Here is a 19,349-nt window from a genome sequence, read left to right as displayed (position 1 = left end):
GAGGGGTGGTCATTTGACCGCGGACCCATTTCGTACGCAGGCAGTGATTGCTGAGATCCTGGTTGAAGACAMCAGAGGTGTATTTAGAGGGCAGGTTGGTCAGGATGATATCTATGAGAGTGCCCGTGTTTATGGATTTAGGGTTGTATCTGGTAGGTTCCTTGATAATTTGTGTGAGATTGAGGGCATCTAGCTTAGATTGTAGGACGGCTGGGGTGTTAAGCATATCCCAGTTTAGGTCACCTAACAGTACAATCTCTGAAGATAAATGGGGTGCAATCAATTCACATATGGTGTCCAGGGCACCGCTGAGGGGGGTCTATAACAAGCGGCAACAGTGAGAAACGTATTTCTGGAATGGTGGATTTTTAAAAGTATAAGCTCGAACTGTTTGGGCACAGACCTGGATAACATGACAGAACTCTGCAGGTTCTCTGCCGTAGATTGCAACTCCACCCCCTTTGGCAGTTCTATCTTGGCGGAAAATGTTGTAGTTAGGTAAGGAAAATTCAGAATTTTTGGTGGCCTTCCTAAGCCAGGATTCAGACACGGCTAGGACATCAGGGTTGGCAGAGTGTGCTAAAGCAGTGAATAAAACAAACTTACAGAACTCAACAAATGATAGGGCCTGGGGAATAGGAGTAGAACTGGGTGCTACAGGGCCTGGGTTAACCTTTACATCACCAGATGAACAGAGGAGGAGTAGGATAAGGGTACTGCTAAAGACTATAAGAACTGGTCGTCTAGTGCATTGGGGACAGAGAATAAAAGGAGCAGATTTCTGGGCGTGGAAGAATAGATTCAAGGCATAATGTACAGAAGGGTATGGTAGGATGTGAGTACAGTGSAGGTAAACCTAGGCATTGAGTGACGATGAGAGAGGTTTCGTCTCTTGAGGCACCAGTTAAGCCAGGTGAGGTCTCCGCATGTGTGTGGGGTGGGACAAAAGAGCTATTTAAGGCATTTTGAGCGGGACTGAGTGCTCTACAGTGAATTAAAACAAGAAATAGCCAAGACAACAGTAGACAAGGCATATTGACATTAGAGTGAGGCATAACGCAATTTACATTTACATTTAAGTCATTTAGCTGACGCTCTTATCCAGAGCGACTTACAAAATTGGAAAGTTCATACATATTCATCCTGGTCCCCCCGTGGGGAATGAACCCACAACCCTGGCGTTGCAAGCGCCATGCTCTACCAACTGAGCCACACGGGACCATAGCCGAGAGCTATGACAAAAATGGGTAAATGGCGATGAATGGGCAGAGAGGGTCAGTTAGATACATACAGGACCTGAGTTCGAGCCTGGGACCGACAGGTAAAAATGAGGTACCGTGTTATTGAAATAGTCCAGGGGGCATCAGCAGTGTAGCCGAGTGATCATAGGGTCAAAAGAGCAGCYATAGGTGAGTCAGGGTGCCTTTTGGTAGTCACTACTACGCTAGGTGAGCAGGGGACACAGCGTTCAGAAAAGCTAGCGGGCCGGGGCTAGTGATGGTTCTGCGGAGACATCGTAACAGAATAGCCTGTTGAGACCACATCGGGCGATCACATCGGCAGTCCAGTCGTGATGGATCGACGAGGCTCCGTGTCGACAATAAAGGGTCCAGGCCAATTGGCAAAGGAAGTATTGTAGCCCTAGAATTAGCTGGTATATGGGCCTAACTCCAGGCTAGCTCAAGATTAGCTGGTGCTTGCTTCGGGACAGAGGTGTTAGCTAACAGTAGCCACTCGTTTGCAGCTAGCTAGCTGCGATGAGCCAGTGTAATGATCCAGAGCGGCAGGAATCCGGTGATATGGTAGAGATAAGCAGTCCGATATGCTCTGGGTTGATATCGCGCTTTGCAGACTGGCAGGTGTTGTCCGAGCTAAGGCTGGCTGGTGACCGAGAAAAAGGTGAAGACTGCTAGCCGTGGCTAACAAAGACTAGTAGCTAGTTAGCTGGCTAGCTCCAAATGGAAGTTCCAGTTATAAGGAATAAAAATAGCAGATCTCTACCACATTGGGTGAGGCGGGTTGCAGGAAAGTATATTTAGTTCATAGATAGAAAGTGAGATTAAGATATATAGGAAAAAGCCTGGCTATTTACACGGGATTAGACAAAGACAAACACACACGTCCTACTGCTACGCCATCTTGGCTAACTATTGTGGGTGTATTTCGCTACACCCGCAATAACATCTGCTAAATATGTATGTGACCAATACAATTTGGTTTGATTTGAAGTGGCTGGACCAGTTTTCCCAAAAGTGAATGCTGTGTAACGTCAAAAAATGAACAATGTGTAACATCAAGATTTTCTTGCTAGCCAACCAACAAGGTCAATGACTGCTGCTATCAAGCCAATCTATTTCACTTAGGCTAATTAATGAAAATATATTAAACTGATCATGACTAGATTTAATCTCATTTCACTGCTATTGGTTAGGGGCATATCCATTGAAAAGGACCCATGGGCACCAACATTTGAAGGTCATAGGAGTATATCAAATTGGGTGTCAAATGAAATTGAAGTCTATATTTTGGGGCAATGAAGGCATAGATGCATTTTTCCATCTTAAGAATTTGGCATAAGTAACGACTTTGATTTCTGGATAAGAGATGGGAAAGGGGTCTTAGAAGACATCTACAAGAAAAAGTCTTAAGGTATCAGAAATACATCAAAATAATGTTGACGTGAAGACCCCTGCAAACACTTATATTTAGTTTTGGATAAATGGTTTACCTTCTGTAAGTTTAAGAAATTTTTACCATTACAAAAACCCACACACTGTATCTTTATATTTTCTAATTTCTCTCCCTCATGAGGGTGGAAGATAATAAATGTTTACAGAAGTAACAAGTAATGGTAGACCTACCAATTAGTTATAGTGATTTTACTGACATTAATTTGGTTTATGAATTATTAAGTGATTAAAGCTTAGAATTACCAAAACAAATCAGTAAAGGAATTACTGCAACTGAATTGGCTACACTGGGAAATCATAGAAGACAAAAAACACAGTTGGGTCACCTGCACCTGCTACTCCCTTCCACTGGCATACTGTTATGTTCAGCTCTTAATGGTTTTCTTTGTCTTCCTGTCTGGTGATCAAACCAAGTGTTGAAACTGTCAGTCTGGACAACACCTTCCTCTCTCTCACTGCCTCTCTCTCTCTCAATCTCCTGGTAATGCCAGCTCTTACTGACACCTATCAAMGAGCCCCCTCTCTTTCCATTTACTGTAACCAGCATCTCACCAACCGACAACGGACATCCATGGACGTTGAGAAGTTGTTTAAGTTTGGTCAGTCCACCCTGGCTTTGATGTTAACGTCAACAGTCAGACCAGAATGGACAAAATCTAAACGATAAAAAAGGTCCCCCTGAGAACGTTCCCTTGGGACCATCTCACGACGTCCAAAGGACTAGTAAAATTAAAGTCCTGAGAACCTCTTTAAAAGGTTCTGACATGGTCCTCAGTGATGTCCTGAGAACAAACAGGGAAATAGAGAAAGGTCCCCGAAAGGACATTCCCTTGGGTCCATCACGCAACGTTCTTAGAACTTTATCATAACGTCAGTGGAATAATGTTACGCCAAAACCCTTAATTAAGAGACTTAACGGGAATGTCGTTGAATGTCCTCAGGACATCCCCTGTTTGCTGGGATGCTGTATTGCATGGAAACTAGACTATATTTTGATCAACTGTAGGCTACTAATAACAGCAGCTGTATAGTCTAGCCTACTATGCATTCTGGCCAGGGTGAAGCGGTAATGTTGTGTATTTATAGCCCATTTGTTTGTGAAAATGTGAATGGGATCAAATGTGCTTTATATTCAAACTTGGGCTGACTTGGCTACCAATACTTMTTCAATCCAAATGATGAACTGAAATGTAGCAATAAACACAATACATGTGTACATGAGTATATTTTTAATTAGACCTACAGTTGCATAGGGCAGGACTACATGATGCAAAACTGCATAAAGCAAGCGCTGTGTTTTATTGTCCAATCATGTTATTTTCWGTGTATAGGAAACACCACTAGTCCTGTATAATTAATATTGACAAGTACCAGGTTGCTGCAGTTTGACAGGGTTTTCATCAAGGAGTTTTTTTTAAACCATGTGACCTGATTAGAAAAACTCTGGTCCCATCACAGCCCATTTTAAACCTTTTTACCACKGATGAATCACGTCATACCGTAAAAGATCCAGAGTTGTACCTGGTTAGGTTACCAGATCAGGAAAAACTACGTGCCCCTGAAACGTTTTTCCACCACACCACTCGGAGTCCTGTGGTCCCACCTCTGAACTATGGAGTGTGAAGACATACAGTATGCAATCAAGATATCTTTGTTTTTTATTTGGTATTAATTTGGAAAATGTTCTTAGATTTTTATTTCACTTCAGAAATGTGGAGTAGGTTGTGTACATCGTTAGGAAAAAAATGTAATGTAATTATTTTTGTATTTAAATTTTAACTGTTAATATGATGGATTTATGTCCTTGGTGTTATTTATTTGTTCGAGGACGTATACATGAGGCCAACTTTACCATATTATCTTGGAGGCATACTTACACACCCAGTTTCATTGTACACCCCCTGATACTTTGCGTGAATGATAACTCAACTTTAAACAATGTGAAATGTTGCTTTTTTTCTATTCTGTGGCTGCATGAAATAGAAAACATAACGTGAATTCAGCGACGACATTTGTTTTCTTCATCTTTGTGGCTCCCTGATGAAACAGTAACATCCATTACAAAAAAACTACAGTAAAGATGGTTGTTTAATGTGAGAGGCTCAGCAATGTTAGGATTTTGAAAGTCGTGTAGTGTAGGACGCAGGGCATTAGCCAACCTGTAGCGCTGTGTTGAATAAGATCGGTGTGTTAAATAGATTCCACAATCCACATTTGAGCGAGTGCTCAGCACCGAGGTAAAGTATGTTTTTATATCTGACATTCACTGTTAAATCTCTTGTTCGCAATAACTTTTGCATTGATTGTCATAGAAACATAAAAACAAGTGCTAATTATTAAAGAAATGTCTTGCCCACTTTTACAACATTTGATTTGCATAAAAATGAATGTGTTGATTTATTATAAATAATGAAATCATATAAAAATGCTTTAATCTCTTGTTCGCCAGAACTTTGCATTGATTGTCATAGAAACATCAAGTGCAAAATATTCTAAAAAGGTCTGGGAAAGACACTGAAAGAAGAGACCGATACTTTAATTGGAGAACAGGAAGGATGACATCAAGAAGATGCAGAGAGGATTAATAATGAAATATTATCTTCATGGCTTCACCCTCTTATTTTATAGTAAAATATTGTCTCTTTCTTAAAAAATGTCAACCTTCTAAGTTTGTTTTAGTTCTGTAAACCATTTATTAACAGTACATCTACTGAATCTCAATTGCTTAAAACAGTAGGCTGCTTTAAATCTGCATGAGGCTATAAACTCGCATTGCTTATTTTCAAAGCTTTGTGGGAAAGGAAGAACACACCAGTGTGACTTCTGACAATGACATCACAGTCCACAACATTATTTTAGGTAAACAGCTGAAGGATGGGGCTTGTGAAATTTCACCCCTCTCCAATTAATGAATGTTGAATGTCAAGACTTAATTTTATAATCCACTTTTCAATATTTTCAATAAACCACTAACTCAAGCTGAACTGGACAAGGTGGCTGACTGGAAGAGGTGGCTGCAGCTAGGGTTCATGTTGTGTTTACAACCGTCTCCAGAATCCCAGTGAAAGACCCTGGCCGAACACACCCACATTCACATCAACGGGGCTGTACTGTAGCGGGTCGAGAGCTTCAAGTTCCTCGGTGTCCACATCGCTAAGGACCTATCATGCTCCAAAGACACCAACAGTCGTGAAGAGGGCACGACAACGCCTCTTCCCCCTCAGGAGGCTGAAAAMATTTGGCATGGGCCCTCAGATCCTTAAAAAGTTCAACAGCAGAACCATTGAGTGCATCTGGACTGGCTGCATCACGGCTTGGTATGGCAACTGCTCTGCGTCTGTCCGCAAGGCGCTACAGAGGGTAGTGTGTATGGCCCAGGTCGAACTCCCTGCCATCCAGGACCTCTATACCAGGTGGTGTCAGAGGAAGGCCCTAAAAATTGTCAGACTACATCCCCCAAAGTCAGAGTGTCTGCTGCCACACAGTAAACGGTACTGGAGTACTAAGTCTGGGACCAAAAGGCTCCTGAAAAGCTTCTACCCCCAAGCCATAAGACTGCTAAATAGTTAACTAAATAGCTACCCGGACTATCCTCTTGGACCCTTTTACTCTTTTCGACTCTATGCACACACACTGGACTCTACCCATACACATACTTACACTGACACTCCAACACACAGACACAAATAACATGTTCACACAGGCACACATTTGCCACACACACACACACTTTCATGCCGTCCCTAGGAGGGGTGCGTCACTTGAGTGGGTTGAGTCACTGACGTGATCTTCCTGTCTGGGTTGGCGCCCCCCTTTGGTTGTGCCGTGGCAGATCTTTTGTGGGCTATACTCGGCCTTGTCTCAGGATGGTAAGTTGGTGGTTGAGGATATCCCTCTAGTGGTGTGGGGGCTGTGCTTTGACAAAGTGGGTGGGGTTATATCCTTCCTGTTTGGCCTGTCCGGGGGTATCATCGGATGGGGCCACAGTGTTTCCTGACCCCTCCTGTCTCAGCCTCCAGTATTTATGCTGCAGTAGTTTGTTTCGGGGCTAGGGTCAGTTTGTTATATCTGGAGTACTTCTCCTGTCTTATCCGGTGTCTGTGTGAATTTAAGTATGCTCTCTCTAATTCTCTTTCTTTCTCTCGGAGGACCTGAGCCTAGGACCATACTCAGGACTACCTGGCATGATGACTCCTTGCTGTCCCCAGTCCACTGCCGTGCTGCTGCTCCAGTTTCAACTGTTCTGCCTGCGGCTATGGAACCCTGACCTGTTCCCGGACGTGCTACCTGTCCAAGACCTGCTGTTTTCAACTCTCTAGAGACGCGAGGAGCGGTAGAGATACTCTTAATGATCGGCTATGAAAAGCCAACTGACATTTACTCTGAGGTGCTGACTTGCTGCACTCTCGACAACTACTTGTGATTATTATTATTCTTTGACATCTGGTCATTTATGAACATTTGAACATCTTGGCCATGTTCTGTTATCTCCACCCGGCACAGCCAGAAGAGGACTGGCCACCCATCATAGCCTGGTTCCTCTCTAGGTTTCTTCCTAGGTTTTGGCCTTTCTTGGGAGTTTTTCCTAGCCACCGTGCTTCTACACCTGCATTGCTTGCTGTTTGGGGTTTTAGGCTGGGTTTCTGTACAGCACTTTGAMATATCAGCTGATGTACGAAGGGCTATATAAATACATTTGATTCTACATCACATAAGCTGCTGCTACTGTCTATTATATATCCTGTTGCCTASTGACTTCACCCCAACCTATATGTACATATCTACTTCAATTACCTCGTACCCCTGCACATCGACTCAGTACTGGTACCCCTTGTACAGTAGCTGGGCTGAGGATTTGCATTTGGACCATCATMTAGGCACTGTGTTCGTTGCATGACTTAACGGATTTCATGTTTCAAGCGGCACATCAGAATCATTAATACAGCAAACACTATTAGCAGTCCTCACATCAACCTAACAAACCAAATCCCACTACAGATACCCTGGTCCAGTAAAATGTGTAGGATGTGGGATACAGCATTTTCTACTTAACCAAATTAATCTTGACTTCTGCAGCTTGTTCTGAGCGAGCTTCAATGTGGAGGTCTTCGGGGTTGTGGTGTTATGTAAGGCTGTACATTGCAATATGAATGTTCAGTACACAGTAGGTTGACTGGTGAGCTAATGCCAAGAGTGTGCACAGCTGTCATCAAGGCAAAGGGTGGCTACTTTTAAGAGTCTCAGTTATAAAATATATTTTGATTTGTTTAACACTTTTTTTTGTTACTACTTGATTCCATATGTGTTATGTCATAGTTTTTAGGTCTTCACTATTATTCTACAATGTAGAAAATATTAAAAATAAAGAAACTCTTAATTGTGAAGGTGTCCAAACTTTTGACTGGTACTGTACACACACACGCAGTATAGTCATTGGATCAAATAATGAAACGCTAAGATGATTGGAAAATGAACACCTAACATTTTAATGTTGCTTTCAAAACCTATCATTATTAGATCCTGTTCAGAGAAGTCAATGATAGGCAACATGTTCACTCTAAGGTCATGACTGTTATATTGCCTGCAGTACACTTGATGGCTGGCATGTAGAGTAAGTGCATCTGTTTCTGTTATGTCTTGTTTACATCAAGACATTTCATTACGCCATATGTCGTCTTCACGGAGTCTTGCCCCACTACTGAATGGACAAGTGCAGTGTTTGTAATGCACGATGCAGGAGAGCCTGTCTCATTAAATATACAAATATTATTCAATACAGGATACATATTTTTTCAGTGGATAATATTGAATTACTTGTTCCTCAAACTTTATAGCAAGTCAAGCTAGCTTGCAATGTAGAGCAGCTAGCTAGCTAAAAGCTAGGCTTGGTTGAAGATACAGTATCTTCAGCCTAGCTTTAAGCTAGCTACTGTGCATTCGGAAAATATTCAGACCCCTTGACTTTTTCAAAATGTTGTTACGTTACAGCCTTATTCTAAAATTGATTAAATTGCTTTTAGCGAGCTAGCTGCTTTGCAGCCTCCCGAAATAAATCTGGTCTCTTATGAGACAGGCTCTCCTCCACCTTGCGTTACAAACACTACAGTTGTCCGTTCAGTAGCGGGGCAGAGAAGGGTGCAATTGTGGCATCTGCAGAAACCCCTCGTTATACTTCTATTGGTACATTTTAAGCTAGGACAGGCGGAAGGCACGAGCGATCCAGTACAGTAGGTGGCATTAATGCACAATAACATTGGATGCTAGCCGCCAATAAACCCCACGGAAGAAGGGTCAGGGGCGACAACAGTAGATAGCTAACCAGCTGTACATGATAGTGTCCTTTGTCCCCGCCTGACGGGCACTGTTTTCCCGCAGTTCTGTTAATGACGCGAGGACAGGTGTTTGGCAGGTAGGAGCGAAGGACCCACATTCAAAAGTGTCACAAGTATGAAGACAAAGATAGTACGGTATGAAACTCTGATGAAATGTTCTGCTCGAGATGGGGGGCGTTCATGCTGTAACCAATGGGTTGCTCGAGGGGGGTGTTCATGAAGGAACCAATGGGAACGCCCCGAATGCAGGCTGCAGTAGCACACTAACGGCGMCTAAGACTCCGTGATAATGACAAACAGTGTAATGAAATGCGTCACGATGTAAACTGTGCATTAGACTGTAATTAGTGTCAGCAAAACGTTGCATGGATGAGGTAATGGTCAGTAGTGCATTGTTATCAAAACATTCCTATTGATATGATTAATCAATACTAGTAATGGTTATTTTGAATAAATTAAGTATCCATTAATAAAAATAATAAAAAACCCTCATTATACTGCAAAGCACTAACTGTAATAATGAATGCTTTACTGATTGTATTCAGAGAGAGAAAGTCCTTAGGAATGTGTGTGTCCCCTATCAGTAACCACATACAGGAAAATTCAGCAGCTGCCCAAGAAGATYATCAATCTGTCCCATTCTTCCTGTGTGATTGTGTCTGTTCACTGTGACAGAGACGAAAAATTAATTTGACGTTCCTATGGTGAATGTGACTAGAGTGCCGACGTCACTTCCGTGCGCACAGCGTTCACGTTTGACAACAAGCCCTAGCTAGCTGCGTGTATTTCGGGAAAGATATTTTGCCCCTTATAATCGTCCAACGATGACTAAATTACAATATCTGAATGTGTATCTAACTGAGCGTTTGATGCAAGCTGCCGAGGAGATACTTGGAGTGGTCGGAGACACGATTTCCGAGTATCAGGAAGAAATAGCCCGGACAAAGAGAGAGAACCAATACCTGAAACAACACTTGATCACACCGGTCCTACCGGGTATGTAGTTAGCTAGATTACTGTACTTCTCATTTACACGAATTAGCTAAATAGCTGGAAAAGTTACATTGTTTTCTACAATAGTTGACTCTGTGGGGCAGAAAGACGGTGGATGCCTAGCTCTCAAACGTAGCATTCTGCCTTCTATAGTTTCAGCCATTAGCTTCCCCCACGACTACCTCACGTGAACTACAATCCCGACGCTGTGTTTTAACGTTTAYAAACTTCAATAATCATTGCTTTCGATACATATGGCTCTTATCTTTCATCAGCGCGAAATAGCGGAGTTCCCACTAGTGAACGGCTCTTTTTGGTGAACGTTGGGAATCGCGTCGGTGAAAGAGCCGTTTATTTGGCTCCCTGATTTGCATACTGCTAATACTGCTTTTTGAGTTTTTAAAAACGATTATCTGCAAATAGGGTACAAAATCATTCTCCGAATATGGTAAGTTGGAGACAGCGGAACAATTTGTTGACGGGGGTGCAGGATTTCTTGGGCCTAATTCAGATATGTTTCTTCTTACAATTTCCAACATTTTGGTAGGCTATTTCGAGAGTTTGGGACAAAGTTCTTTCTGCATTTTTGTCAAAAATGAGTTGACATAGCCTTGTTCTGTTCAATGGTCTCTACCTATATAGTACTCTAAATACCCCAATCCATGTTGATAAGCTTAAAATAATAAAATATAAAAATAGCCGACACCATTTAAACCAATGAGGGTTTGGAACTTTTAAAGCCAATTATCTCAGAATCATCATCTTGCAGATATAACCTTATAGTCCCAAGRTCTTGATGTGTTAGTGAGCTGTCTGTAATTAGATACATGCGGCTTCTCTTCTYTCATTATATGTTGCCCTATAAGACTAAATAAACCCTTGCTCACCAGAATGTCATCAAGTGATAGATTTAATGCTTTAATCTAGTTGACGTCGGTAAAGTTCTCTTTAATCTCTGCTTCTTTTGTGGAGCAAAGACGTTTAGGCACCGGTGAGAAAATGCAATAACTCAACAAAAAACGGGACAGGTTTTGTAACATTACTAAAATGACATCAGTTTTACGGTTGTAAGGAAATGGAAAGCTATGAAAATGACACCACATGTTTCTGATAAAATTTCAGTTTGGCTTGGATGCATGTTTTATGTGGTTGAAATATCAGCTTTCATGATGCTGATAAAGATAGCACCTCTACAGACATCCCTAACTGTGCATTTACATTCTCTCAAGTCTAAATTGAGGAAAAATACAATTTAATACATTTTAGATTTAGGCTGTAAAGTAACAAAATGTGGAAAAAGTCATGGTCTGAATACTTTCCGAATGCACTGTATAWAGGYTACTGTATCAAGCAATCATTAATTAGTTAATGTCATTACACAGCATACGAGTCATTCATGATTTTAAATGCAATCAAGCATTTTTGCTTTAAAACAAAATATAGCGTCCCTTAAATAATTAGCATAAACAATAAATAAACCGCTCCATGTCGGCAACTGCATTCACGAATGCATGCGACTCGTTTTAGTCTTTGCTGTAATAAAGGCTTAAACAGTATTTTTTTTTACATACTCTCTGGTACTCTTCGTATTTATTTACTGTTGTTTTCATTGTTTCCAAACGGTCAGAAAAATTACATTGTAATCTAACAGCACCTGTTTGACACATATGCACACAGCACTTGCTCCTTACCTTATTTTTATTGATCTCCAGTATTTTCCACAACTACTCAAATTTATTCCACACATATGACTTCCCCTTTTCCTCCTTAGCAACCAGTAAACATTCCCCGTTTCGAGTTTGTCACCTCCTCTGCATCCATTTTGCTGTGATGTGTTACGGTGTTCAGAGTTTGTTATAACCAATTTATTGATGTGATTATGATATGCTATAGGTCAGGCCCTATTGGTCACGTGCATGTGATAAAAAAAAATCTGAACAATCGATTGGTTGAAGAACAGAACTCTCGGTTGGCAAAGATTTTTTTTTAAAGTCGGGGACAACCCTACAATCCCGGGAAAAAAAGTTTGGAAAGCAAATGGCTATTGCTGTAAGGAGAAGATCATGAAAAGACTGTATTTTAGTCATAAAAATTTTCAACTTAATTGAGCGAACAGTATAGCCTACATTATTGGATTGTCTATAAGCTATATCAGATACGTTTCTTCTCCTTTCAACTGGAAAAATCAGGCATTTTTATAAACAAATTTCATGCCATTCTACTACGCTTTATATGACTGGAGACATTAGCAGAATATTATTTTATACAACAAAAGGTTCAGGATAGCCTACTCTGCTAACAGCATTGTCTGATTCATATAATAGGCCTACAAGAAGGGGAAATACAATGACATCCATCTACCATAGAGGAGGAAATGATTATCCAAAAATAAACATTCAAGTGGCACTGACCCAACAATGATAGAGTGAATGTGTGCGCTCATCGGGGATATGGCCAATGCTCTCCGATGGTGCCCTACTCTACGCGGTCAGCCATGCTTTTTTTTGTGTTTGAGTTATATTATGAGCCAAAATTATGGCTATCCAATCTTTTCATCACATAAGGAATAGCAGGCAAACTAACATAAGTTTGCAAATGCGATGATGTATGGAATGCATTATTATAAAAGGCGCATTTTTAATGGTGACAATTAGCTTCCCTTAACTTCAAACTCACTGGCCGCCTATGCGCTGMTACAACCCACTCAAATAATGCAGTGCCGTGGCTTGATCCAGGTGGTTATCGGAGGGTCTAATTAGCTCCTACACCAGAGGTTCCRAAACTTTTGGCCTGCGACCCCAATTTGATCAACACTTTTCCGCGACCACACAATGTATATAAAAAAGAGAGTGATGTAATCAACGGCCAATGTTTACCTTTTTAAATTGGGGATATGACAGTCTATTACAAATCAGTCTGACAGTACTTTTGATAGTATTTCAACTTGTCAGTTTCTTTCGCGACCTCTAGTTTGGGAAACGCTGCACTACACCCTCCATAAATTTCACTCCCTCAGCTTTGGTACACTTGTGTGTATGGCAGAGGCACGTGTGAATGCGCAAATGGATGGATGGGGAAGGGGAAGGGGTGATATGGGATTCAGCCAGAGACATAGGTATGTCATTCCCAGAACAAGCTAGCTAACTCAATGGTGGTCTTGCCAATCAAGCGTCAACAGCTGTCATTACTTTCATTGATGTAAATTGTCTTCTTTCCCACAGCTCCTCAGCCCATTCTCTCTTGGGTCTCAGAGCAGCAAACTCCCCCTGGGCAACAGCGCTGTGAGCAGGAGTGGAGCCCCAGTCTTGGGCAGGAGGACACAGAGCCCACACAGATTAAACAGGAACAGGGTGAACTCAGGACTCGTCGGGAGGTAGAGGAGATTCAAGGGCCGGAGGCTGATACCAAAGAAGACTCCATAATCATTCCTCCCTGTGTGAAAAGTGACTGTGATCAGGAGCCATCTCAGRCCACACAWCTTCCCCAAACTGTGGAGAACAGAGAGAYYMACTCTCTACTGACCAACACAACTGGACAGATCAAAACCGAACCTGATGGRGAGGGCTATGGAGTATCACTATCAGAACCAACCAGTGACTCCCCTCAGTCTCAGCCRCTCTCTGCAGTAAATCCAGACTGTTCTAGAACACAGAGTGAGAACACTGACAGTGTTACTGATGTTTCGAGAGATCCAGAAAGGAGACCAGAGGACACKCAGACACACTCATGTACTCAGTGTGGWGCCGTGTTCTGTGAGCTTTCCCAACTGGAGGCACACATGCTATCCCACACAGTACCACACAGTGGTGACACTAGTCACAGGCAAATCCTCTGCACAGTRTGTTGGAAGTCATTCACCTCTACCAGTTACCTCAAGGTCCACKTGRGTTCTCACABTAAMGAMAAGCCCTTCCACTGTGGTGTGTGTGGCAAGAGTTTCAGCTACTCAGGSAGGTTKAYGGAGCACCAYCGCATRCACACTGGAGAGAGACCGTACCGTTGCCACGTGTGTGSTAAACGCTTCAYCCYGTCWGRCCATCTGAAGACCCACCTGAGGGTCCACACGGGGGAGAAACCCTACTCCTGTCCTGTCTGTGGGAAAGGATTCAGTCAGTCCAGCCATATCAAGGGACACCTCAGAACTCACACCCGAGGGAGGTAGAAGAAAGATGCCTTTTTTTATTAGGATCGCCATTCGCCGACGCCAATGGCGACAGCTAGTCTTACTGGGGTCCAACACATAACGAAAAAGACATTACAGACAAAAAACTTTACACTTAAAAATTAAGCATGTAGTGTGTGTGTGTGTGTGTGTGTGTGGTGTGTGTGTGTGTGTGTGTGTGTGTGTGTGTGTGTGTGTGTGTGTGTGTGTGTGTGTGTGTGTGTGTGTGTGTGTGGTTGCACAGTTCCACATACATGTCAGTACATACACGCAACAAGTAGGTCACATGGGGGAGAGGCGTTGTGCCGTGAGGTGTTGGTTTGTTTTTTGAAACCAGGTTTGCTGTTCACTTGCCCTATATGAGATGGAAGGGTGTTCCATGCAATCATAGCTCTGTATAATACTGTAAGTTTCCTTGAATTTGTTCTGGACCTGGGGACTGTGAAAATATGTCTGGTGGGGTAAGTGCTGTGTGTAAGTTGATTATGCAAACAATTTGTAATTTCGAACACATTGGTGTTTGTTTATAAAAACGAGAAGCGATGCAGTCAGTTTTTCCTCAACACTTAGCCAAGAGAGACTAGCATGCATATTATTGCTTAGGGGATGGCGGTGTCAAAAAGCAGAGCATCTTTTTATCACGGAGAGACCTCTCCCCATCTTTACAACCATTGAATCAATATGTTTTGACCATGACAATTTACAATATTAAGATAACACCAAATAATTTAGTCTGCTCAACAGCCAAACCATTCATTACCAGTTTCAGCTGAGGTCTAGAACTTACGGAATGATTTGTACCAAATACAATGCTCTTAGTTTGAGATTTTCAGGACCAGTTTATTACTGGCGTCCCATTCTAAAACTGACCAACTCTTTGTTTAGGGTTGCAGTGATTTCACTAGCTGTGGTTGCTGGCCCGTATAGGGTTGAATCATCAGCAGACATGGACACAGGATTTGTTTAATGACAGTGGCAGGTCAGCTTTCCATCTAAGTTGTCAATGCCAGGAGGTTTGTCATTATTGATCGATAACAATTGTTCCGCCTCTTCCACACTAACTTTACAAAATTCAAACTTACAATGCTTTTCTGTCATTATTTTCTTTCAACTGTTCGTGGTTGGCATTTACAGCCTAGGTTTGCCCACTTTGCCAATGAAGTAATTATTAAAATAATTGGCAACATTAAATGGTTTWMWGTTGAATAAGCCATCTGATTTTATGGAAGATGGAGTTGAATGTCTTCCTGCCCATAATTTAATTTAAAGTACTCAAGTTATTTTCCATCATTATTTTTATCACTGACCTTGTCTTCATAAGTTTCTTTTAAGTTTAGTCACATAATTTCTCAAATCTCAATAAGAGATGTGCAGCCAGACTTATTAACCACTCCTTTTGCCCCATCTCGTTCAAKCATCGTTCTTCAATTCCTCATCAAATCCTTAACAGTCAGTTTCTTAACAGGTGGCATGTTTATCAATAATTGGAAGAAGCAATTTCATAAATTCATCAAGTGCAGCATCTGGATGCTTCTTATTAATCACATCAGACCAACAAATATTTTTTACTTCTACATAAGTCACAGCTAAATATTTTGTATGATCTCTTATACACTATTTTAGGCCCAGCTTTTGGAATCTTCTCTTTCCTGGATATAGCCACTATATTGAGATCACTGCATTCAATGGGTACGGATAAAGTTTTAGAACAAAGTTCTACAGTATTAGTAAAAATGTGTTAACTACATGTGGATTATATAAACTTATCAAAAAAAGAAACGTCCTCTCACTGTCAACTGCGTTTATTTTCAGCAAACTTAACATGTAAATATTTGTATGAAGATAAGATTCAACAACTGAGACAAACTGAATAAGTTCCACTGACATGTGACTAACAGAAATGCAATAATGTGTCCCTGAACAAAGGGGGGGGYGTCAAAATCAAAAGTCAGTATCTGGTCTGGCCACCATCTGCATTAAGTACTGCAGTGCATCATCTCCTCATGGACTGCACCAGATTTGCCAGTACTTGCAGTGAGATGTTAACCCACTGAGGGGCCCTGGGCATCTTTCTTTTGGTGTTTTTCAGAGTCAGTAGAAAGGCCTCTATTGTGTCCTACCTTTTCATAACTGTGACCTTAATTGCCTACCGTCTGTAAGCTGTTACTGTCTTAACGACCGTTCCACAAGTGCATGTTCATTAATTGTTTATGGTTCATTGAACAAGCATGGGAAACAGTGTTTAAACCCTTTACAATGAAGATCTGTGAAGTTATTTGGATTTTTACTAATTATCTTTGAAAGACAGGGTCCTGAAAAAGGGACGTTTCTTTTTTTGCGGAGTTTAGTTCCTGTAGTGTAAACACCCTGGTAGGTTGATTAATAACCTGAACCAGATTACAGGCACTGGTTACAGTGAGAAGCTTCCTCTTGAGCGGACAGCTTGATGGAAACAGTCAATATTCAGGTCCCCAAAAAGTAGACCTCTGTTTATATTACATACACTATCAAGCATTTCACATACATTATCTAGATACTGACTGTTAGCACTTGGTGGCCTYTTGCAACACCCTAAAAGAACAAGCTTTAGTTGAGATAGGTGAACCTGAAACCACAACACTTCAATATCACTTTACATGAGATCTTCCCTAAGCATTAGAGGGATATGTTTCTGAATATATATTTGTATTACTTGTATTGCTACTGCTTTATCAAAGGAATTAGCTTAGTGAGTCTCAGAAATGGTTAATACAGTGCATTCAGAAAGTATTCAGACCCCTTTCCTTTTTCCACATTTTGTTATGTTACAGCCTTATTCTAAAATGGATGAAAAAAATATCAATCTACACACAACACCCCATAATGACAAAACAAAAACAGGTTTTTAGAAATGTTTGCAAATGTATTAAAAATTAAAAAAAGATTTACATAAGTATTCAGACCCTTTGCTATGAGACTCGAAATTCAGCTCAGGTGCATCCTGTTTCCATTGATCATCCTTGATGTTTCTACAACTTGGGAGTCCATCTGTGGTAAATTCAGTTGATTGGACATGATTTGGAAAGGCACACACCTGTCTATATAAGGTCCCACAGTTGACAGTGTATGTCAGCAAAAACCAAGCCAAGAGGTCGAGGGAATTGTCCGTAGAGCTCTGAGACAGGATTGTGTTGAGGCACATATCTGGAGAATGGTATAAAAAAATGTCTGCAGCATTGAAGGTCCCCAAAGACAATGTGGCTTCCATCATTCTTAAATGGAAGAAGTTTTGAACCACCAAGACTCTTCCTAGAGCTGGCCACCTGGCTAAACTGAGCAATCGGGGGAGAAGGGCCTTGGTCAGGGAAGGGACCAAGAACCCGATGGTCACTCTGACAGAGCTCCAGGGTTCCTCTGTGGAGATTGGAGAACCTTCCAGAAGGACAACCATCTCTGCCGCACTCCACCAATCAGGCCTTTATGGTAGAGTGGCCAGACAGAAACCACTCCTCACTAAAAGGTGCATGACAGCTCGCTTGGAGTTTGCCAAAAGGCACCTAAAAAGACTCAGCGCATGAGAAACAAGATTCTCTGGTCTGATGAAACCAAGATTGAACTCTTTGGCCTGAATGCCAAGTGTCACGTCTGGAGGAAACCTGGCACCATCCCTACGGTGAAGCATGATGGTGGAAGAATCATGCCGTGGGGATGTTTTTCAGTGGCACGGACTAGGAGACTAGTCAAGATTGAGAGAAAGATGAACAGAGCAAAGTACTGAGAGATCCTTGATGAAAACATTCCCCTGAGCGCTCAGGACCTCAGACTGGGGTGAAMGTTCACCTTCCAACAGGAAAACGACCCAACACACACAGCCAAGACAACGCAGGAGTGGCTTTGGGACAAGTCCTTGAATGTCTTTGAGTGTCCCAGCTAGAGCCCGGACTTGAACCCGACCGAACATCTCTGAAGAGACCTGAAAGTAGTTGTGCAGCGACGCTCCCCATCCAACCTGACAGAGCTTAAGAGGATCTGCAGAGAAGGATGGGAGAAACTTTCCAAATACAGGTGTGCCAAGCTTGTGGCATCATACCAAGAAGACTCAAGGCTGTAATCGCTGCCAAAGGTGCTTCAACAAAGTTGAGTATAGGATCTGCACAGTTGTGTAAATMTGATATTTGCGTTTTTTCTTTTTAATACATTTTCTGAAAATTTCTAGACCTGTTTTTGTCTTGTCATTGTGGGGTAGATTGAGGGAGGGAAACAATTTAATTTTAGAATAAGACTGTAACATAACAAAATGTGGAAAAAGTCAAGGGGTCTGAATACTTTTCGATTGCTTGGTAAGTGCTTGAAAATTCACAAAAAGTGACATTAGCTGATTATCTCATAGAACAAAATATATAAGATCTCCTTAGCCTGTATTTATCATTTTCCTGGGTAGCTTATCAGAGATAGCCTTGGAGTGGAAGGAGCCCACAAGGGAAAAGACAGAGCCTTCTGTTCTCAAAGCACCTAGCTTTTGGAAAGAGGAAGATAGACATACCTTCTCTTCAGTGCTACTAATTCTACATAGAATTGTAAGACTAGAGGACTATAGAATGTATGATGTTTTGCAGACTAACTAAGGCCCCTCATTTCTGCATTGATTTAAGAGAGCTGTTCTAATACAATGCTATGAAAAMACTTGAACGCATCCCTTCATGTATCACTAGGTTACAGTGAAATATAATGTTAATTTGTTAGATTTGCATTTTTTTTTTTATTCTTGATGATTTCAATAGGAGCTTGTTGGTCTCCTTGCAAACAAACTCTGTCATTGATTAAGTAGACCTATGTGTGGGAACATTTTATTTCTGAATGTCTGTTTCTGAAGGAAAACAATACTGTCACATAAGATCAATGTTCTAGTGATCAGTGGGACTGTTACAGACAACCTATCCTCACCAATGTTGTTGTAAAACCATGTTTGAACACTAGATGGTATACTTAAATTATTTKTCCTCCACAAAAGTGTTACACAAGCTAGGTTTCCATCCTATTGGCAACAGATTTTCTGCTTAAAACAGTGTGCGTTTCCCCACCAGATGTGTTCCCATCAAATTGACTTGTGCATAAAAGACTGTATGTGATGACAGTGCACATGAAAATATCTTGTTAAATTCACATATACCGAATAAAATTTAAAAAATACAG

At 41.5% G+C, this 19,349-nt stretch overlaps 1 protein-coding gene across 1 annotated transcript; it reads left to right on the top strand.

The window, feature by feature from the left end:
- Nucleotides 1–9,755: 9,755 nt before the first annotated feature.
- On the top strand, nt 9,756–14,329 carry LOC111980041 (zinc finger protein 572-like). The gene is made up of 2 exons (XM_024010715.2): nt 9,756–10,018; nt 13,237–14,329. The coding sequence occupies exons 1-2, from the start codon at nt 9,847–9,849 to the stop codon at nt 14,175–14,177; spliced, it is 1,113 nt and encodes a 370-aa protein (XP_023866483.1). The 5' UTR covers nt 9,756–9,846; the 3' UTR covers nt 14,178–14,329.
- The last annotated feature ends 5,020 nt before the right edge of the window (nt 14,330–19,349 follow it).

The sequence above is a fragment of the Salvelinus sp. IW2-2015 genome, linkage group LG20 (assembly GCF_002910315.2).
Source record: "Salvelinus sp. IW2-2015 linkage group LG20, ASM291031v2, whole genome shotgun sequence".
Classification (NCBI taxonomy): Eukaryota; Metazoa; Chordata; class Actinopteri; order Salmoniformes; family Salmonidae; genus Salvelinus; species Salvelinus sp. IW2-2015.
This window is presented reverse-complemented; position numbering and strand designations above follow the sequence as displayed.